This window comes from Chironomus tepperi, unplaced genomic scaffold (assembly GCF_022539635.2).
Source record: "Chironomus tepperi strain 1889 unplaced genomic scaffold, CSIRO-AGI_Ctep_v1 contig_31, whole genome shotgun sequence".
Taxonomy (NCBI): domain Eukaryota; kingdom Metazoa; phylum Arthropoda; class Insecta; order Diptera; family Chironomidae; genus Chironomus; species Chironomus tepperi.
Window position 1 is genome coordinate 120,632 of NW_027226153.1, and position 24,228 is coordinate 144,859.

The 24,228-nt window shown below is 31.7% G+C and overlaps 1 protein-coding gene across 4 annotated transcripts in view; it reads right to left on the reverse strand.

Moving 5' to 3' along the window:
• The window catches only part of Sema2a (Semaphorin 2a), a 115,919-nt gene that overhangs the window by 52,860 nt on the left and 38,831 nt on the right, over window positions 1–24,228 (reverse strand). For all 4 annotated transcript variants that reach the window (XM_070644592.1, XM_070644584.1, XM_070644571.1 and 1 more), the window contains 2 exons: window positions 16,667–16,754; window positions 8,399–8,450 (listed from right to left, as the gene is read on the reverse strand). In XM_070644592.1, the coding sequence (XP_070500693.1) occupies window positions 8,399–8,450; window positions 16,667–16,754 (140 nt within the window). The remainder of the gene's footprint in view (window positions 1–8,398; window positions 8,451–16,666; window positions 16,755–24,228) is intronic.

Consider the following 24,228-nt stretch of genomic DNA (forward strand, 5'->3'; position numbering starts at 1 on the left):
CTCTCACTCTCCTTACCCTCCTCAACAATGCTCTGCTTTTTTTCCAACAGTTTGCTGCTGTATATAAAAAAATGCTAGCAACTGATAAAAAAATAATATTTTTTTTATTCCAACTCTATCTATTGAGTATTTTACGTTTTAATGTTTCCCAAATGAATTAAATTTAATAAAAAAAAATTGAATGCATAAAAGGGAAAATAATAGGAATGAGTAAGGCGGGCATTGAAATGAATTTAAAAATATATAAAAAAGGGAAAAATAAGAATATATTGCGCCCCAGTGTAAGCACCCCATTCAATGTTAATTTATGACCTTTTCCACACAATACAAAATAAAGTCAAGAAATTATTAGAGCACACAACCCATACCTGTATCATCATTGAAATATAACACACCGAAACTTATGTCGATATTTATAAAGAGTCTCTGTCTGTCTAAAGGCGAATGGAAGAAACAAAACCCCTTTAGATGAATAAGTAAATGCGGGTCGGGTACATCATTGTAGAAAATAATAAAATAACATTTCAACCCTTATACGAATTTATACTTTTTATATCTGTTTGCATTCTCAATAAATTACACTGATTTCCATAGCACTTGCTAACTTGTGTTCTTTCCTCTCCCTTTCCTTTTTTTTATTTATATTCATTCACCTTACCTTACCAATTTAAAATAAATGAACGAATGGAACAGGGCATATATATTATGCGTTTCGTATAAAAAAAAATGTAAAATAAAACAAAAAAAGGGCGATACGCAATGGCAAGCTTGCTCAGCGATCCGTTCATCTTCAAAATTTAATGAGCAATTTTAGAGTTGAGGTTTGCGAGACACTCGGGTGTAAGGAATACTTTTTATTAAGATGACTGTATGAGTTGGTAGTGGATTTGATTTGTGTTGGATTATTGTGACGCATTTGGAGGGTTGGTTGTGACTTTATAGTGACTTTTGATGATTATTGTGAATCTTTTAGAATTGTTTACTTAGCAATAGCCATGGTAAGGAGTTGTGAAGGTTGAAAAACTATCGACATGCTCGGCACTATACGTAGACTAACTATTTACTCCATATAGTGATTTTTAATGCATATATCACGACATAAACTTTCTGATTTCGAAACTTTTCTGTATGACATTTAAAAATCTGGTTATAAACATTTTAATTGCGGTCATTTCCAATTTTAGTAAGGCAACTAACATTAAAAAAGCATTTGATAAGAGTTATCCTTAATCTGACCTTAAGTTTTAAATTTTCCATTAGTAAGATCGTTAAAAAGGCAGTTTTAAATTTATTCTAAGCTAGTCTTGTGAGTTACAGAAATGGAAAATCCTATTCCTGTTACTATTTCTGTTCCTATTCCTGTTTCTATTTTCCCGCCATGGATTGTGGCCTTAATCCTTGGTCTAAAGTATACTAAGAGCAACCTTTTCATCTTGATTTAGGAGATTAGACAGTTGAAGTACCTAAACCTTTTGGAAACACCCAAAATTTAAAATCGTTGAATTCGAACCGACGACTTTCAAGTAATCACACTAAGGTTCAGTCAGTTGCCTTGCCGATTACACAACAATTAACTGTTAATCATAGTTATTTGTCAATTCAGTTTCCAAATAGGAGATGAATCAATAAACCCTTACAGACATCCTCTCAAATGTTCAATAATCTCATCCTTACTTCTTTACTTACTGCACTGGTCGTACAGATCAGTTGTGATCCATGACCTCCCACAACAATCTCATCCGAGTAGCGCAAATCGATGAATCAATCATTCAGTTTAAAATTCCCAGAGTCAAAATTCCCGGAACCATCCCAGAGTCACGCCAACTCTCCGCAAATCACAACGATCTCCTAAAGTCACCCTAGAATGATGCCTAATTTTGCATCGATTAAACAATTTGTACTTTTCAAGTCATGTCATCCAGACAATCCAAACTCAAACCCTCATTTCAATAAATCTGTGCTACACGAAAACAGCAAAAAAAAACTAACATTATAGTCACAGTGCCTATAATAAAATGTTTATAGCATCATCATTAAAGTCATTTTCTTTACAATCCATGTATAATGAAAAATCATATATTCAATAATGAGATTTTATGTTTGTTTGATGTTTCATTATACAGACATATTTTTTTTTTCATTCCTGGTATTCATCCCTGTTCAGTCTCTCCATATTTTTTATCACATCTCATTTTGTATGTATGTGCAAATTTTTTGTGTTAGAAGTACATTCACATCATCACTGAGAAGTTTAGTTATGAAGCACAAAAAAAATATTGGATTACATGAAGCTTATGACATCATTAAAATTTTCTGCAGTGTGGGCGAAAAAAAAGGCAGGAGGGTTGGGTCAAAAAAAAAATTTGATACATTTGCCAAAGGCACAAAATGACTTCATAAAAGCCATAAATTTAAAGCCTCATATGAGAGAGGCCTTTTTGGTCTATGACACCAATAAAATACTGACTCAATTTTGCACTGATGTGATGAAAATGAAATTATCGATCTAATGTTAGTAACGACCATAAAGTTATAATCCATAATGTTGCTACGGACATCGCTTATAGGTCAATTCATAATAAAAAAAAAACAAGCCTGAATTATATACTAGATTCTCATCTTTTTTTATGATGCTATATGAATGCTTTGTGTACGGGATGTGATGTGATGAAAAACTAAACACTAATGTATCTGTGTGGTTGTCTTCATAAGCTGTAGCAAAAAAGGTCTTCATTTAGTTTAAGTGTAAAAAAAAACTTGAAGTTTACCACAAATAATTTATTAAGTTGTTTTTTATTCGTGTAGCTTTTTGTGAACTGTTTTTATGGATAGTATGGAGTTATTGGACTTTTCAGTTTGTCTGAATTAATTATTTATTAGTGGATTTGATAGTAGAGATAAGCTTATTAAGTAAGTTGTATGGTGACTAAGTAGAATTGAACTTATGAAATCTGAACTCTGTTATCAGAGAATTTGAGCTCGATTCCTATCAGGATTTTATTTTGAAATATTGGTTCGATGTGTCAGAAGAAGAACGTCTCAGTCATTCTAGTGTAAATCTGGATTTTATCAAATTGGGCTTGATTGAGCCCAAATTATGCTTTGAATGACAACTCGGATTAAGTGACAACTGGTAACATTCTGAATGGAAAGAGATCTCGAGGTAGACCAAAGAGCTCATGGGATTGCTGTGTGAGCAACGATGCAAAAGTGTTGGAAATTAGAAACAGGCAAAAGTTATCTAAAGACAGATCCAGCTTTTGAAGAATTCTAAATGTAGCAATGTGCGCCGTTGCCAAGGAAGTAAAGTAAGTAAATGCTTAAGCCAGAGGCATGCTGGCCTGGTGCTGGATTTTAAGTAATTTCTACTTCTAGAATTAGGATTGGCATAATTATGATGACATCAAGTCGTTGTTAAGCCAGATTTGGCAATCAACTGGCACTAAATCAGTACAATGCTATTTAGAGGTGTAGCCAGAATATCCCCGAAACTCATTCCTTTAGCTTTTGGTTACGCTCCTGTCTCTATACTGCAAATTTCTACAATTTGCATCATTTATCTTGTAATATTTCAGACTCCATTAGAACTTCCAATCTAAGCGTAATCAGACGCTTAAAGCACCTTAAAGACATCAAAAAATACTCAATACACCACATCAATTTAAAGCTATCCCCCATATCATGACAATATTTAAGTGTTATTATTATATCAATACTGAACACTCGTAAAATATTGAAATAATTAAAATTGAAAATTCAGCATAATATTAATCATTACCACCCTCTTAAAAAGCGGCGACACCACATCCTATTCAACAATGAAAAATCTCAACCTATCTGCTTTTTTGCTTCCTATAACAAAATAAAACTTTTTCTCACTCATTTTCCTCCTCATTCCATCCTCAAATAGTTTTTTAAGTCAACCAAACCGCTTTTTTTCTTCATCATCTTACATGCTTGTGTTTCATGTAAAAAAAAAGGCAGTAAGTAAGCACAAGAGCAACAGAAAATTTTCTTGTCGAGAGGATAAATCATTTTCAAGTTCCTTCCGATGTGAAGCCGCTTTTTTTACTTCCTCCTTTTCTGTGCTACGCGCGATACTGTTGTCGTCTACAGTGATTCAGTGTGGGATGGCTTTACTTTTTTTTATGCTGACACCAAGCAAATATTTAATTACATCGGCAGAATGTTTTGTGTATACATCCAACATTACACATTAAATATTAGGTAGGTAAGTAAGTGAGTGAGTAAGGCACTGATATGTTATTTATGACTCTGATAATTACCCAACCATGGAAATCAAAAAAAAACCTTCCGTACACTCTTGATGACATACACACAAAGAATGGGGGGAATGGACTAAAAATAGATACGAAACATTTTCTCGACTCAAAAGATAATCTTTATTTCCTGTACGAGGCCAAATGTACCGGTGCCGATGATTTACAATGTCAGGTTGTTCCCAAATAAAATAAAAAAAATAATCATGACATGATTACAGTTGTACTGGCTAGAAAAAGAATATGAGAATAATAGCATGTTGATGGGGACATTACATTATATGTGCTACCTATTTACTTTCTCATATCTATGAACATACACGGTGAATGACATCGATGGCGCTAATGTGCGGAGAGATGAGGTTTTGTGTATATAGTTTGGATTGTTGGTGTGTTTAGTAGATTATTGGTGAAATGTAGACCGGGGTAATGGAAATAGTGAAGAAATTAGTAATCATGGTTAGGACTCACATAGAATTGTGGCTTAATTTTGGATTAAAATTGAATCTAAGAAATTTAATAAGCGAATCTAAACTGAATCTAAGAGACAATTTCAGATTTAGAAGCCCTGAACTTTCAAATCTCAAGAACAATAAATTAAATTTTAAAAAGCCTATCTTCCTTGTTCCACGTGGAAGTTAGTGAATCAGAAGTTCGCAAGTGTCAGTGAAAGAACTTCTAAGGTAAGAGTTGGAGTCCTTTAAAATTGATTTTTGCTTAGCTTTTTCTTAGCGTACCTAATGGAGGTAATAGAATTTAGCTATTCACTTTAAATATGTGATTTGTTCAATCAAATTTTTAAATATTTATGTGAAATTAAATTCAAATGACATTTATTCAAAAGAGTCATAGGTTCAAATCCTATCAAACAAACATATTCTATATAGAGAGTTATTTGTAGGTCAAACGTGTAAACTAATTTTTTTTTCCTTTTTATCTGCTAAATACAGGAACTAATCGAACATAAGTACCTAATTTCGCATACTCTAGTCGAGGTCAACCTATTGTGATTTGCAGCACACCTTGGTGGTAAGTCTCGATTGAAACCGCACACTAGTGTGTTTTGGAACTCAAAGTTTCTCAACACTGGCTTACTCTAACAAAACCCATACCCATATTATGAGCCTACATCATGCTAGCCACACTACACCTTTAATACAACATAAAAAAGTAAAATACAATACAAAAAACCTCAATCAAGATATGAGAGGAAGCTCTCACATAATGCTACGACTGTGTGTTTATATAGGAGAAATATAAGAATGAAATTTTTCAGCATTCAAAATGATAATTTATGACGTGTCGGTAAAATAGAAAAGAGAAAAAGGCATAAGAAGAGTAAGAAAAAGTAAAATAAGATTTACTGTCGTTGTGCGTACAATATAAAATAAAATAAAACGTAGAGAAATATATAATACAAATGATACTGTTTAAAGTCGTTCGTTACTCTTGTTGATATGAAATAAATAAAGGCACATGGGAGGGTGAGTAAAGAGGGAGGGAATGGCAACAACAAAAAAAAGTTAGGAAAATGTGCGGTGGAAAAAAAAATTCCAACATGTGTTGCATAAAATTAATGATATTCCATATTTTTGGTTAACTTTATAACATTTTTTTTTTACATTTTATATATATATACACAAATATCTATCTCTATATCTGCTCTATACACATGGTGGGTGTACGCGAAAAATAAAAGTTTATCATTGTAATGCTGTATAGAGTTGAATATAATAATAATGATTACACAATAACAATTTTGTAGATTTGAGATATAAGGGAATATATAAAAAAAGTGAATTTATTGATTTTTGTTTGTAAAAAGTAAGAGATATTTTTGAAAAATTTAAATGGAACCGATGCTTAAGGTGCATTTTTGGTAATAGAATTTTAAAAATTGAATTTAAAATTTTAACGGTTTTTTTAAAATTTGAATGAATTATTTTGTTGTTTAAATAATTTAAGACAGTTTCAAATGATTTAATCAATTTTTTAAGGTAAATTGTTGAGATTTAGACTTTTTAGCATACACCTTGGGGGTTTTGACTTGGTGTTGACCCTCTAAAATCCACCCCTACCCCTTTTAATACCCTCTTGATCGTCAGAACTTAACTATCAATTTTTGATGATTTTCTTCTGATTTCTAGACATTTAATTGAATAATTCATAGCAGAGTTGCAAAACAGATGCCTTAGACAGGCAAAAACCGTTTAAATTCTTGATAATTTGTATGGTTTTATTAGAAAAACCGTACAAATTATCAAGAATTTGTATGGTTTTTGCCTGTCACAGGCACCTGTTTTGCAACTCTGGTTCATAGCCTAAAAAACTGCAAATTTCCATCCATTCCAGTCAAACTGTAATCCACACACACAAATCAATCAGCAATCCAGCCAAAACATCATCAATACACCCACCAAGTCAATCCAAACACATCAATTTTCATTCATTTTCTAAAAAAAAATTGTTAAACGAAAATTTATGTTCGCAGGAGCATAATTTAAAATCACATGCACACATAAAATGGAAATATGTTGTTTGTTGCTGTTACTGTTTGCTATTTACTACTCTCATCCTATATGCCATTATATCAAATAAAATAGAAATCACGCATCATTTTTCATTCCTCAATCCCGACATTTCGATAAATTCACGAGGAACTGACTTTTTTTATGAAGAAATGAGGAAAATTAAAAATTTAAAGAGTCGCAGTCGAGATCTTTGAATAATTTAAAATTGAGGATGCATGTGAGCATTTCGAAAGGTTGCAGGCGAAATTGTCTGTTAAATGAAATAAAAATTCTCAGACTTTATTTAATGAATTATAAATTTTTTTTTGACTCCTCATGTGACAATTTAAAGTCACAATGAAAATTTAAAGCATAATAAAAGGAATTTCGAGCGAATAAAATGAAAATTAATGAGTTTTTGTGTAGGATTAAGGATCTTTTTGAGTTGGATTTGCCTTTTTTAAGGAATTTTTATTAAGATTAATATTAGGTTATGCAGGTAGATTTATGTAAAAGTATTCTATGTTGAACTTTTAAGGCAATTTTTGCGATTTTTTATGAAAATAAAATAATTTTAAAATTCTTCAATTAGTTTTATAATTAAAAGTAAAAAATATGACGTTTAGAATGTGTAAGTAACTGTCAGATGACAATGTTACACGAATGCTCCATAAGTATCAAATGACATTGTCATATAAGTGTCACATAGGGACCTAATTGTCATACGAAAATCAGAAATGACAGTACTGTGTGATACAAGCAAGGTAATGTCACAAGATGGTGTCATTCAAGTGTCAAACATCACTGACTCATGACAGTCAAATGACACTGTTGCATGAAGTTCACATAAGCTCACACTGTCACATAAGCATTAGTAACATAGAAGTCAGCAATATTTCGCAATATACTATGACATAAGTGTCAAATGTTAACATTACATGAGACTGTTTCATGACTGTCACACTGTCACAAAAACCTCATCAACACTGTCTCATGAGTGTCAAATGAAACTGCTACATAAGCTTTACTATCAAATGAAACTCATATGACAGTGTTGTGTGACTGTCATATGACAATGTCACATGAAACTATCAATTAACTGTAAAATAATGACGTTGTCACATTAATATCAAATGACTCTATAATACATATCTGTCAAAATGCTTGATGATATTTAGATTATTAAGCGAATATTCATCAATTTCGCACATTTGTAAACCTCACTAAATTCTATAGTTACAAAATGTGTCTGCGGTTCTGAAAGATATTTTCACATTTCAATTTGGTGGCAAAATTTTCAATTTATCAAATACGTGGAATTAATTTAGCATTTAAACCGCTCAAAAAAAATCAATCACAAATGTGAAATTAAATTAAAGCATAAAAAAATGTTAAGGCATTAATCCTTCAATTTAAATTCAGTAAAAAAAGGATTAATATTTTTTTTTTTGAATACAAATCTCAATAATCTATCTCGTCGTACACAACAAGGCACAATTGTGCCTCATTCCACTTTTTGTTATTCAACTATTATCGCTTTATACGCTTCATCTGCATAATGCACAAATTAATGAGATAATGAATATGAAATATTGCATATTTACTCACCTCACATCCTGTTAATGTGACATTTTTAAGGTTTAATTTATACACTCTATCCCTGTTGTTGTTCATACAAATTTTTTTTTTTGTTCAGCACCATGAAAAGAGAAAAAAAAGATTATTTATTAGTAAATTTCATTCATTAATTTTGTAGCTGCTATAATTAACTGAATTTGATGATTTATCGATTTAAAAAAATTTTTACTTTTTATATTAAAGCTTCAACGCCTTCATCAGCAATTATTCATTTATTCAGCTTTAAATAACGCACATTTCATTTGAATAAATGTTTTCAAAATGCCAAAAAAAGTAAGAATTTAAATGTCAGACATCAATATGGGAATGAGGTTGAAACCAAAAACTGATAATTAAATTACGGAGTTAAAGGACGAGGAATATCGTAGGCAGTTCTGAGAAATATTTTAGTGATTTTTGAAATTTGAAGGGTAACTAGAAAATGGGGGTTGAAGTTGAAGTGTTCAAGGAGACATTTGGGGTTGTTTTGATTTATATTAAGGTATTTTGGTAATTAAGGAACTGTGAAAATAGTACAATTGTGGCCATAAAACTCTTAGAGAGAAGCTGTTGATAGAGACAGTGCAGCAATTTGTATTGATAATTGGCAAACGGCAACCAGCGATAGAGTCAGTTTGAAACCCAACTGAGAGAGGCTTTGAATCACTGATGATCTATTAAGACAGCAAAGTTAGTTAGTAAGTAAGGAACTAATCAGCAATTTAGGATATTTGACCAAATATATTTCATTTAATAATTTGTAACATTTATTGAAGATTTTACCAAAAATTATTGAAATATAAATTAAAAATTTCAATTTAATACAAAATAGAATAAAAAAATCTCAGGTTCAATTCCTAAACCTTTGATCAGAATTTCAGTTTTTCATTGATAGCATTTATTAACTTTTTTTTTTGTTTCCCTCACAATATTAATCAAAAATCCATTTCCATCACCTAGTCTTCAAGCCCCCAATCCATTCAGTAATATCTTATGTAAACTTTCTCCAATATCTATTTAATCAGATTTGAATACATAAAATCTTGGCCATTTTCTTCTGATAAATTTCAATACACAAATTCCAACCTCAATTTTCAGTTTAATTAAAGAATTCTAAATATTTAATAGCAAATATCTACATGCAAACAATATCCCTTAAACACAATATTGCAAATGCAAAATATCTAGGTACAGCCATAAATTTAATGAAAAATAATCAAGTATATTGTTGTTGTTTTTGTTTGTTGCTGTTGTGAGCCTTACTCACAATGTATGTTGTGCATTATAGAATGCAAAATGCAATTAATTTACTTAATTGACATGATAAATACATACAGTTATGAGAGTTTTCCAGGGGCAATTTATACATTTTACATTAACTTTGTAAAATTTGTTAATTTTTTTTTGGGATTATTTTGTAGATTCTTTGGATGTTAAAGGGCTAAGTGGACAGTTGAGCTTTAACTTTGTGATTAATGGGTGATTTTTAACAAGTTTTACAAGTGATCAACCATTGAGTATGTGAATTCGCCTAATCTAGGGCGGCCATCTGCTGTATTTTTGCCGGGACACTGCTGTACTTTTCACCCTTGCTGCTGTGTCCCGACAAAGCCTCAAAATGTCCCGGTTTTTCAAAAAGTCAAAAATTCCATACAAATTGCGGAATTTTTGACAAATTTTGAAGCCGTATTTCATCGATTCTGGACTAGGAATACAAACAACCTGACTTAGGACCAGAGACTAGTTGGCCTGGTACCGAATTTTCAATCATTTCTATTCATGTGCCTCCCTTGATTTACTCCATGTACCTTTTGGGATTGTTCCATATTACATGACCATCCAACTCCCCCCAGTCCAAAAAAAATCCAAAATCAAATTTTCAAAATAAAAAATTCATAACATTTATCACCGCATAATTAAGCATGTATATCACATAGTGTAAAAAAGTTGACTATTCACTCAATTAAATAAATGATAATTTAAATGATAAATTTTTGAATAGAATGTTAGTTGAACCCGAAACATACGACGAAAAAAGGAGATAGAGAGCAAGCGACACGAAACAATATGAAAAATTATCAGAGGTCGAAGTTGGTGAAGTGAAGTCGATGTCACTTCACTTCACTTCGCTAAAATTTCAATCGGTTTCAAGTAGTAGTGAACACGAAAAAAACTCACTTTAACCGAGGCGAAACCGAATCCGTTTTTTCGTGTTCACTTTAGTCGAGGCGGAACCGAATTGATTTTTCGTGTTCACTTTAGTCGAAAAAATTCACTTTAGTCGACTTGAAACCGACATCGTTTTTTTGACTTCATTTAGTCGATTAAACCGAGTCATCAAGTGAAGTGAAGTTAAGTCGAGTCGACTATTCACTCATTTAAGATAAAAAATATTTTAAATAGAAAGTCAATTTTTGTGAAGTATATAATTTCATATTTTGTCAAAAATACTTTTTTACTCATTTTTGATAAATAATGAAGAAAAAGGTTTGACTGCAATCTATAGTCCTGCTGCATGTAGTTTCACAAAAAATCATAATTGTTCAATAGATATTTTTAAGTTTTTTTACAATATAAATTTTTTAATATGAGCAAAAAAAGGATTTTTGACAAAATTTTGTATGAAACTTTATATACTTCACAAACGCAATCAGAAATGTGTAAAAAATGAAATGAAGTGAAGTCGAGTCGATCGACTTCACTTCACTTCACTTGAATCGACTCGGTTTCGAGGACTAAAGTGAAAAAAAATGTCGGTTTCAAGTTAAATGAACACGAAAAAATATTCGGTATCCGCCTTTGCGAAAAAATCAATTCGGTTCCGCCTCGACTAAAGTGAACACGAAAAAACGGATTCGGTTTCGCCTCGGTTAAAGTGAAACTTGAAACCGATTGAAATTTTAGCGAAGTGAAGTGAACTTTTCGCAACGACTTCGACCTCTGAAAATTATAAGCATTTAGCAATTATTTATACTGTGAAAATGATTTCAATCGCGATAGTGCATGCTTTGTGAGATTTAATGTGCATGTGAATAAATTAAAATATATTAGCTATTAATATAATGTTGTAAAAAAATTATCGTACATGCTCATATCCTATACGATTTTTTTGAAAAAATAATATAAAATTCCTCTTTATTTCAGGAGAGATACACACACATACGATATCCATGTTTATTCATGTGAAAACCAGATTGGGGATGGCTGATAAGAGACCCCATTATACCTAGATGTTTGCATGAATCCTGTTTTGTAAAATTTTTTTACGTGTTTTATGGGAAATGTGGAATTAAATTGAGCATTTTGTCAGAGTCTCAATGCTTAATTTGAAGCTGAGCGTCAATAATTCAATTTTAGAAAGATTGATCAAAGCTAAGCTTTGATACTCAACTGAGCTACAGCTAAGCTAGTGCTGAGCTAGAGGCTGAGCTAGAGGCTGAGCTAGAGGCTGAGCTAGAATTGAGTTAGAGCTGAGAGCTAGAGCTGAGAGCTGAGAGCTGAGAGCTGAGAGCTGAGAGCTGAGAGCTGAGAGCTGAGAGCTGAGAGCTGAGAGCTGAGAGCTGAGAGCTGAGAGCTGAGAGCTGAGAGCTGAGAGCTGAGAGCTGAGAGCTGAGAGCTGAGAGCTGAGAGCTAGAGCTGAGAGCTGAGAGCTGAGAGCTGAGAGCTGAGAGCTGAGAGCTGAGAGCTGAGAGCTGAGAGCTGAGAGCTGAGAGCTGAGAGCTAGATCTGAGAGCTAGAGCTGAGCTTGATACCTACAAAATGCTTCATAAACACCCTCCAAACTGTATACATCCTTCTCCAACTTCTATTCCTAACTCTTTCTCCTGTTCATTCTATTGTAGTTCACTTTTATGTGTAAAGCTATTTTCATCCCATGACCCAGTTATTTAAAGCCTTTATAGTGGTTTTAAATTACATGTGTATGCAAATATGGATGTATGGATAGATACAGTAAAAAAATTTTATCATAACATTGACTTTCACAGAATGTGGCATTCATTGTTCCAAACTTCCGCACACTTTCATTCCAATAATGCATAAGAATATTATTTTCATTACACAGATGCTTGATAAAATTTCAGTCAACTGATCCATACAAGCACAACTGTGCCTTCTTCCTTTTTTTATGCTGCTAAAATCTAAAGTTTCTCTACCCTCCCAACTTTTACACATTCGCATGCATTATAAATTATTATTTCAAGCGGAAAAATTGTTAGCTGTGCCACGGAATTAGATAGCGCATTATGCATGACGATGTAGATGCTAATATGCCACAAATTACATGTATGAGTACGGATACGAAAAATTTTTATTCACTATATATGCTGCATGTTAGATCCTTTAAATGACTGGTTGAATGAGCAATTTACTTTATGACATAAGATATTATTATTTTTTTGCAGCATTAAATTCATTTTCAGCTATTTGCCATTTGCAACAAGCAATTTATAATATAAACTCAACGATCAATGGAAGTGGTTGGTAAAAATGTCTGAAACTTATTATTGCCATTTTGTGTGCGAGAAAAATAAAATAAGGATAAATTAATGACCTTTAAGCAAGCTATTTTTGTAGACGGTAGACTACAATGTAAGATGAATTGGAAACTCATTTTAAAGATGGATATAAAAAAAATTAATTGAAAGTTTTACTGGAAGGAATTTTGAAGAAATGAGGGATTTATTTTTGGATGCAGAGGTGGTTTTTTGGTTCTGATCATCAAAAGAATCAAAATAACTTCGAATGGAGTTGATGGCTATTAAATGAGTATTCCAAAGTCCGAAAAAGTGCATCCACTTGAGTATTGATTCAAAAATGAAGGAGAAGTTCACCTTTAATGAGTCATAAGGGTCAAATGATGTATCGAGCCTTCAAAACTCATCTTGGTTTTGATACGAAAAACCTTGGCAAATTGAAGAATTTTTCCAAAAGAAAGAGGATTCACAACCCTTCCCTCTTGATACGGCCCTGATCTAGCAGTGTTCCATAGTGCAACCTATCAGTGATCAATGCAATTGTTAGTCGAAAAGGTTGAGATTTAAAATTTAAAGATCATTAAAATTCAAAGATTCCTCAACATCAAAAACTGACGCTAATGCGACCCATCGTCACTGTTGACTACTAAATATGCTGAACAGCAATAACAAATGTCAACTTGATGTCAACACAGTATCACGAGTGTTTACTCATTGTCTTTTAGGACGCTATTAAGTCACTATTAAGGAGGAATCAATGATTTTGAATCCAGCATATCAAGCTATTCCAGCTCATAATCAAACTCCCTCCCTAATCTGAATACGCCCCTACATGTCTGAGAGTCTTGAAGCTCTTGATCACTACCAAACTTAATGAAAACCGACAATCTTTCACCACATTTACTCCATCACCAATAAAACCCAATAATCCCCATCACGAATTCCACCAAACAACTCCCACAACTCATCCACCACTGCATCAAATGACGAATAACACAAAAAAAAAAATTTAATTTTTTATGTCTGATCTCGTTTTTTTGTCTACCTTTAATATTGTCTCTAGCATCTGCTTGTTTTCTAATCATGGCATTTATTCACAAAAGCAAGCGAAAAATATCAGAGCGGAAAGAATCCACAAAAAGACGAAGAAAATCGTCTGTGATGAAAAAAAAAAATAATTTTTAAAGTGAGAAAATTTGAAAATTTTTGCACAACTTTTTATTATTATTCGGCAATGTCTAACAGCAGTAACGGTAACATCCAAAAATATTTTTTTGTTTTATTTTCCTCTTGAAACTTTCCACTCGTGCTGAAGGATGAAAAAGTTTTTCGCACAAACTGAACATTACCGAAAAATATAAAAAAAATAATATTAAAATAATAATAAAAATGATTTTTTAGGTACACAGTATTTCCATAAATGAAACATAAAATATACATTTACAGTAATTATTTCGAACGGCATTTTTGTGCTCTCCCTTTTTTATTTGCCATATTCCATCATCAAATTTATTTTTTTTTTTTTATTTTTGAATATCTTCAATGACAAAGTTTTTTAGTATCTTGTGGAAATATAATATATAATAATAAGATCTTCTGAATATTTTAATTAATATTCTCATACATTCAAATGATAATGTAGATTTGTGTGTAGGTGGAGGTGGAATAATGGTTTCTTTCTCACTCTCTCTGCCTTGCCTTCAAAAAAAGGGATCATAATTGAGCAAAACTTTGAAGGTGGTTGATGACTGGTTGTAGGATGTAAATGCGAATAGCATTTTGTTTTGTAAATTTTTGAATGATTATTTTTAAGGATGTAGGTTGGCGAGATGAGAAACAGATTGTCGGGTTTTAATCTTTTTTTGAGACTTTTAAGACAGATTTAGATTTAGCTGGAGAATATGGGGGGATATATTTTAATAAGTTGAAAGTTGAGCTTTTGTTTGAAGGATATTTATTTAAAGGTTAATCTTTAGATATGGCTGAGTAGTAAAATGTGCTTACTTAAGAATAGCTACGTTCGTTTTAATGATGAAATGGAACGTAGCCATACCAGGGGTGGCAAAGTTTGAAACATACTTACGTAGACTTCCTTGGCACACGAGGACCCATTAGTAAGGAATGTCTAAAGACACTTTCTTTCAAAACCTTCTGCCAGTTCGGGATCTAAGGACTCGGGTCTCTTCCTAGGAACTAAAAACATAACTTTGAATGGAGCAAAATTTCAACAAAAAAATCCCGTGTAACAAAACTTTTTGGGTACTTCCCTGCCTTAACAGCATCGTTTCGGCTGAGTTTTAACAGAGCACCGCGTAACTCTTTAATAGTAATTAAAGTTAATAGTCCTTGAATAGCGCAAATAGCACATCGTTAATCGATCAATTCGGGCATTCAGAACAGTGTAACTCTTTCATGGTGCCGGATATAAATTTTATCTGGCCAAGTCAGAGGTACGTTGGCCTGGAACCGAATTATCAATCGATTAACCAAATTATATTCATGGTATTAGTTGTTACGAGAAACAGAATTGGTATTGGAAATTCGTATTTGGTAGCCAGAGATTAGGCCAGTTATAAGCAGCATCTTAGGGATATCATGGAACACACCGAGCGAAGTAATAAAGTTAGTAAGTAACCAAATTGAGCCAATCAAATGATTTACTTAGCAAGAAGACCACAATCTTCAATTCATTAATCCTTAAATCTTCCTTAATTTACATTTAAACATCCATTTCTCTCGAATCCCAACAATGCAAACCCAATAAAAGCAACTCACCCAGTAAAAAAATCAGTGGTCACCCCTCATAAATTGTCAAATTGCATTAAAAGTCCCTAAATCTTCACCAGCAACAACAACAAAAAAACAGGAATCCCCTTAATGTCACCGAAAAGATGACAATGAAGACGACTCTATTAGAAATAAGAATCCCAAACTTCTTTAAAAATCAATTATTTTAAATGCGCTATCGAATTTCACCCTTGTTAAAAAATTTCCTAACTATTCTACGCATACTGAATCCCTTCATCTGAAGCCCCTAACTAAAACATCAAATATATATATCTATCCATATTCATCTATTGAGAGCTATTTCATTTTGTGTATGATGATTATCGTCATTATTATCATCGTCATTTATTTCATGTTTGGTAAAAAAGATTTTTACTCTTCTATGTCTTAATTGAATATCCCTCGAGACATGAAAGGAGGAAGAAAATTTTAAAATTATTTTTTGTGCCTCCTCGCTTGTGTGACAAATGTAATGAAGATCAAGAAAAGAGGGGTGGTGGGGGGAGCACAAAGATTATTATTAAAAAAATCCCTCATCATAACTTTGATGTCTGTCATAAAGCTAATCACATTTGCGTTTATCATCATTATTAAGTACAATAAATATATTTAAATTATTATGAGAAATTTCTATTCATTTAAATACATAAAATTTGCTTAAATTTTAATAAACCTCTTCATCCACTAATGCCGACTTATAATGTAGACAGCATACCAGCCACCAGAAGGAGGAATAAAATGATTAATATTGGATAACGATGGAATTAATTTCAATGCAAATGTAAGCATAAAAAGTAATAACATTTTACATCGCATTTTGCATAATAAAAAACAATTTCATTTTAAGAATGGAAGTACAAAAAAAAAAGATGGAAAAACTTAAGTAAAAATTAAAAGCTTTTCTCTTTTTATTTTTTGTTACTCTTTTTTCGGTATTTATGACTGTAAACATTTGCAATATAGTGTTTCCAATTAAATTTATAATGGTTTCACTTACATAGCACCAACGTAAAGCGCATCTCTGTCTTCATCTAAATGGAATGTTCTATAATATAACTTTCCACATGTGAATTCTCGTACATGATCTGGAAGAAAATAAAAGATACACACAATGAGAATGAATGCATAAAAATATTTATAAGTGTTTATGTTAGATTAATTTTGTCAGATTTTTATGCTGTATTATCAGTTGTGCTTTTGCCAAGCATTTACTTTGATCAAAGCTTTAAGTCGACCAGAATTTTATGTCGAGTAGAATATTGTGTGGACTCGAGCTGACTTAAGTCAATTGTTCCATACAAAATTCGAATCGTCTTCAAGTTATGGTTTTGATAAAGATTAGATTGTATAGACATTCAACAATATAGTTGCAGAATATCGACGGTTAGTGACCATATCGGGCACCATAAGGCTCCATTTGAAAAGCACATTGACTTCGGTGTTCATTTGGACTCCTTATGGGTTATATTTGGATATCTTTGACTAATTAGTGTCGATATGGAATAACAATTAGTCAATATTCTGCAAAAATTAGTTGAAATTCTATTTCGAATGCTAATGGTAGATCGATTTCATGCAAATAGTTCAAATCCCATGATTAGAAGACCAATGCCATATATTTTCTTTGTTCAAATCCTGAAAAAGGAGATTTCTTAACGATCTATAGATGTGTAAATACAGTTTCATATGGAAATGCCTTTATCTAAGTGGAGTTCAGCTCTATCCTATCAGGGTTGGGAGTACACTCGCTCGCAAGCTTGCTTAACTAGTATATTTAAGTAGAGCAAACTCTTGAATGTATGCTCTTTGACTGTTAGGGCTAATAGAGTTCGGCTAGGAACCGCAGGTCTAAATTTCAGATGCGTACACTTGTACCTTATAGTTCGTTTATGGCTTGAAGACCAGAGTTCCATAAAAGCACCTGTGACAGGCAAAAATCGTGAAATTTCTTTATGAATCCGATCAATAATCTTGATGAAACTATCAAGAAATTGTACGGTTTTTGTCTGTCTCAAGTGCTTTTTTTTGCAACTCAGTTGCAGACCTGCAGTTTTAAACTAATCCTTAATTGAAGAGAATACAGTATATGGTTCATTAATAACTCAGTAAAGGTCCTTCAATTTTATTTTGAACCATAATAAAGATAATAATAATCATTAATAACTCCTATGACTAAAGTTAGTCATATCTGACATGAGGTAGCCTTCAACTTACAACACAATAATTCATAGTTCTAGTTACACGTCGCGCTGTAAAGCGACATTGTCATAAGCTGAAGGCACTGCAATCCTGATCAACTTACAACACATAAGCATGCACGATACCAATAAAAATCCTAACAAAATCTTCCTAACATCCATGTATGATACAGCGACAAGTAAGTACGAAAGAGGAGCAAACATGAAAGATTAATAAAGTGTTTCATGTATTTTAACAGCGGAAAAAAAATTCTCTTTTTTTTTGAAAATTTCTCATAAAAACAGCACTTAAGTGCATGCAGTTAAAATTACTCTCTCTACTTAGGTAGACAGGAACATTGCTGATGTTACTGTTGTTGGTGTTATTAGAGTTGGGGAGGTGAAATTTTATATGTCATTTTCCTTGAAGCTTAAATAGGTACTTTTGCATACACTTGTCATGCATAAACTTTATTGTTTTTCTTTCTTTATTTTTTTTTTTACAGCACAGAGCAAAAAATAAGGAATTTTCTTCTTCTTAACTTGTTTGATACTCTTATGTGCTTATATGCTTTTCATTCTATTCATCAGTCGTGAAACGTGAATTTTTTCCTTTACGAAATAAAGTTAAAAATATAAAGGAAGGAACAACTTCGTGAGATAAGAGCAATTTCAAAACTTTTACTTAACAACAAATGCAAAGAGTTGTAAAATCATCAAAAAAGAAAGTATGAACAATGCGAATGATGCGAGAACTTCTCACATAAAAAAAAATATTTTCTCCTTTTTTTCTATGTTTAAGACATAAATAAATCCTGCAAATATTTACGAAACTAAATCATTTTTGTGTTGAGGGATGGAATGAAAAGAGAATGAACGTACAGCAACAGTAAAATAATGGCACAACAATAATATGAAAAAATGAATTGTTGTCGACTATTAACAGTATCGTGCATGTGCTTTGTGCCATCCAATCAGCCAAAACGTGTATATCGCAATAACAACAAATAAGTTAGATTGAAGGCTGTGAGGTTGGGGTTTGGTATTCAGACCGTTTAGTTGGAGATTTCAATTATAGTCGTTGTTTGAGGTATGATTCCTCACGGAAATCGTTGCATTAGGGTTCAGTTCCTTTCAAATGTTGTTGATTATAGCTTCAATTCTGAAGCATCATTTTATGATTTAAATCGACACATTAAGATTCAAATTGTATTAAAAATCGTTGCTTTAAGCTTCAATTCTCATCAAAAGTCATTGCTTCAGAATTCAATTCTTACTCAAAGTCATCGCTTTAAGTTTCTTTTTTTGATTAAAGTCGACACTTTAAGGTTGTATTTTTTTAATTGTATTAAAATTCGTTGATTTTAGGTTCAAATATCATCAAAAATCGTCTATTTATTGTTCAATTTTTAACTGAATTCTTACACCTTAAGGTTCGATTCTTGTCACAAGTTGTTGCCAAATTCTTCAAGTCTTATTAAAACCAGTGCATTGAGGTTCAAATTTTATTCGAATATCATCATCTTAATGTTCAATTCTTAACTAAAGTCGTCACTTTAAGGTTCAATCTTCATCAAAAGTCGTTGCTTTAATATCAAATTATTAGCAAAAAGTTGCTGCTTTAGAGTTCAATTCCTGTCGAAAGTCATCGCTTTATTGTTCAATTCTTAACGCAAGTCAACACTTTAAGGTTCAATCTTCATCAAAAGTCGATGCCTTAAAATTCAAATTCTCAAAAGAAAGACGCTGCTTTTGAATTAAATTCCTTGGTAGGAGCTCATAGCTTTATTATTGAATTTCAACTAAAAATTGTTGCTTCATCCTTCAATGCCTCACCTCAATCAAAAATCAACAAACCACAACCAACCAAAGACACGGTGTGAATACAAACAGTATGAATGTGGTTATAGAAAGGAAAATAAAAAAGGGAAGCAAAAGATCACAAGCAATTCTATTTGTCTTAATATTTCGAAGCGTTCGAAGTTCAAGCAAATAAATAAATATTTGATTAAATGAAATCGATCCTTCTGCCCTTCTTTCTTCCTTTTCTACTTCCCACCTCTATACTGCCCGCCCATTCCACAGTCGTGCCAAAAACTATGAAGCACACAACAGAAACTCTCGTCTATCCCAAAAAAGTTTAACCAGCAAGCAAAAAAAAAAACTGATTCTCATTTCTTTGGCTTTCACTCATCCATATGTATACGTAAATATGGATGTATATATGCTTTTCCAATATGCTTCATTTATTTTATGGTTAAGGCCTCGTTTTTGCCTGGAAAATTTTTATTTTCATTCTACCCATCGTATAATATATTAAGGAAGAAATGAAGGCATTGAGTGAAAGTAAATCCTGTTATTGGTAAATATTAACATTTAGCAACAAAATTCTCGCCACTATTGAATCAATAAAAAAAAGAGAAAGTCGGGCAAATAGAACGTTGTAAAGTAGACTTAATTGGTTGAGTGGTTAGCAGGGATTCTTTTTTTTCAGCTGGTTTGATGGATATTTATTTTATGAGAAAAATGAGATATTTTTAGAAATAAATTCTTTTTATGGAATCTAAAGGTAGAATTATGGGTAAAAGCAATATTGGGTTTGCGTTTTATTAATGGTAAAAACAGATTCTTAAAATAAAAAGATTGCAAATGCTATTTTTAAGCTATAGGAACAAGTTTTTGGTTGAAGAAGTGAAAATGTGCAAGAATTGAAGAAGATTAGTCAACAAACTAAGCTAAAATAAGCAAAACCTTGAACAAAATTGAACGAAAATTCAGAAAAATTGAACACAATCTGAAAGAATTTGACGAAAAACTGAGTAAAATTGAACTAAAATTAAACAGCGTCTAACAAAAATTGAGTCAAATTGTAGCAAAATTTTAGTAAAATTGAACAAAAACTAAGTCAAGTTCTACAAAGATTGAACGAATAATACTAAAACCTAAGCCAGAATGAACAAAAATTAAGAAAACTTGAACAGAATCTTTGCAGAAATTTGCCTAAAAATAATGCAATTCTTAGCTAAATCCGACAAAACCAAGCAATATCTTCATGAATTTTCTTAAAGAATATATCAAAATTGAAATAATTTGTCCAAGAAAAGTCACTAAAATTGAGCAGAATCCCTAAATATTCCACAATTCCACAACAACATTCTCACTCCCAACTAAACACTTCCTCAACATTCAGAATTAATGAAAAAATTCCCAAACAAAAAAAGAGAATAATTCATACCCAACTGCACTTAACAACCCATTTTCTCCTTCAATACCTTTCATGAAATGAATCCCAAATTGAAACTAAATTAATTCGTTCACAAAAGAAAAGCAAAAAAAAGGAAAAAATTCAAGATTGAGTAAATTTCTATTCATTTCCTTATATCTCCTTTTTGGTAATCATATGATGCATGAAATTGAGAAACATTTTGTGCATTTTTTTATGATCAATAAAGTGTTTTACCTCACAACCCTCGATAACATTGAATATGATTTGGCTTTATCATTCGGCACACAATAAACAATTTTACCGTAGATGAATGAAAATTCGAATCATTTTTTTTTCCACCCTCACATGCCGTATCTTTCGTGCATATACAACATACCTGAAAATCAATAAATTAATATCTTTATTTCTATCACTTTTCTGCTATATAAATTTTCTTCTCTTTTTTTTCGTTTTTGTTTAGTCTATAAGTGTGTTCTATGGTGTGAATAAAGTATTATATATATTTTCAGTTCGTATATCACACTCATTTCTTCCTCTCTATTTACTACCCCTGCACAACCTTCTCCATGTCGCTTTTTGTTTCCATACGCCTCACACTTACTACTTTTCCATTACATTACGTGCCTCGAACATATCAATTTCTATCTCTTACTATACACCAAAAACACTCCTTTTACTTATTATTATTTCTACTTCTTCTTCTTCTTTTGACTTTCACTAGATATGGCAATTCTTAAAAAAAAGTTATCTATTCACCAAATAAAAATATGCAACAATGGTTTTTATGCCATGCTTTTTTATATTCCTTATTCATATTAGGAAGTGAATGAATAAAAAATGAAAAAAGAGGAATTTTCACTTGATTTTGGGTAGATGGAGGTGCATTGAGTGACTAGGGAGCATTTGAAGAGTAATTAAGTTTGTATTAAAATTGATTTTTTTGGACTAAGAGTCTCTTTTAAGGGCTCATTACTTTGGAAATGTTATGGAATGTTATAGGGTAATTGCAGGCGTAGCCAGGAGAGAGGGGGCTTAGGATATATCATAAACAAGGCCTTTTGTCTAGAAGAACGTTAGAGAATTGAAGAATTTTGTCCAAAAAGACCATTTCCTACTAAATACGATCCGATGTCTCAGTTTTAACCAATTCTAAACGCCTAGACCGGAAAATCTTGGTCTAGGCATTAGGCACCCTTAGAGTGGGAACCTTATGTGTTGCACCTACTGGAATGAACCTTGATGTATTGTTATTTGATAGAAATTTGGAATATGAGCTGAATTGAACACTGATTCTAAGATTTAAAAGAGATTTTTAATTAGTTGCTGAACTAAAGCTTCTCAAGCACTTAAAGATTCCAAAATCATTGTTGAACAATTAAATTGCTAAATTGACAATTCGCCGTCAAAATGCCTCACAAACACCCAAAAGAATTCAAGAACAAGAAACCCATCGCTATTAAATTTTTTGGGGAAGTTCAAGACAAAGAATGCCATCGACAAATACACACACGTAAGTAAGTCTCGAAAGAAAAATGTGTGAAAGTAAAGCAAAAAAGGAATAAAAATCGATCGTGATGATAATGATTATAGTTTTTATATTCTTCAGGTTTATTCACATTCAGGAAATGTAATTTTTTTGCTCATAGTTGAGCACACACAAGAAATGGAATTTTAAGGAAGTAATAATGTGTGTAAGTTATGTCACAATATGCATAATTTAGCATAACATTTTGTGTGTGACAAATAGTCATACTGATACAGGCAAACGAGACCCATGACAAGAAATTGTATTAAAATAAATTGCCGAGAGTTTTAATAACATTATTAAAACTTTTTCAATAACATTAAAATCCCTAATGGAAAAATACTCATTTATTCATCTTTGCAAGCTATTTTTTTTTGTTTTGTAACTTAATATCTGAATATATCCATATATATATGTTTACCTGTACCTCGCTCTGTTCTAACCAAATGATTACTACTAATTTTATTATAACTTTTCCAATTTCTGAGCTTTCTGACTTTGAATCTGCTGAGAATTACTAGTTTGTTTCTTTTTTTCCCATTCTCAATTCAGGTTCTATGTTTATATTGCTTTATTTTCGTTCTTTTTATTTTGTTTTTTAGGAAAATATAAAGGATAAGAAGAATTTTCTTTTGTGCTGTTTTATTACTCAGTGATTTACATTTTTTCGCAGTTTGACCTTCTGTTTCTAATGCTGCATGTAAACATTGATATTGTTTAATTGATTTTAAGCTTAAAAGTATTTTTTGCAAAATTAGTTACAAAGATTTAATTAGAAGTAAAATTAGAATATGAAGAAATATTTGAGAAGTTTGAAGGTTCGAAACCAAGAAGTGAAAAATATAACATATAAACTTAACAATGTAGAACATTCTATTTTTTTGCTGGTTTAATAAAAACTATCAAAATTTTAATAATTTTATATTTTGATTTTTTTGAAAAATTTTAAAAATTTATTTCATTGCTGTTCCCCTTACCAGCATTCTAATTATTGGTTAATACACAAATTTCTCTTTAAATGTGATAAAGACTTGAATTTGAATTCGACTTTAAATTGATTTGAAAAGGTTTTTTGTAATGAAGAGTCAGCACAACCTCAAAGACATGGGTCAGTTTCTCAACCGAATCTATTGTAGATACCCTATTTTACTTTTTTTTGAGTTACCCTAACTTACCCGGGTAGATTAAAAAACCTAAGAAGGAAAGGTAACCCAGATAGAGTAGGGAAGGTTATCCAGAAAGGTAAAAAACCTCTGCTCCTGGACATTATTGATAATATTTTCAGAAATGCACAAATCTCCCAAAAATCCGTCTCACAGGCGGCAAGTCTTTGGAATGATACTGCATTTAAACCGAATTCGGCACCAATCTAGAGTTACGTCAACCTGGGGATGGATTTTTGATCGATTAACCGATTTATGCTATTCGAGTGTCTGATTGTTATGACGATGCTTAAAAGAGACAATTTCTTTCATGTGCCACAAATATGAACATTTTTAAAAACTTTACAATTTATAAATTCGATTAAGGGCCATTCATTTATTACGTAACACTCTTAAAAAGAGTTGAAGGGATGGATTGAGCTTTGGTTACACCTCAAACAGTGAATATTTATATTTTCCAATTAAAAA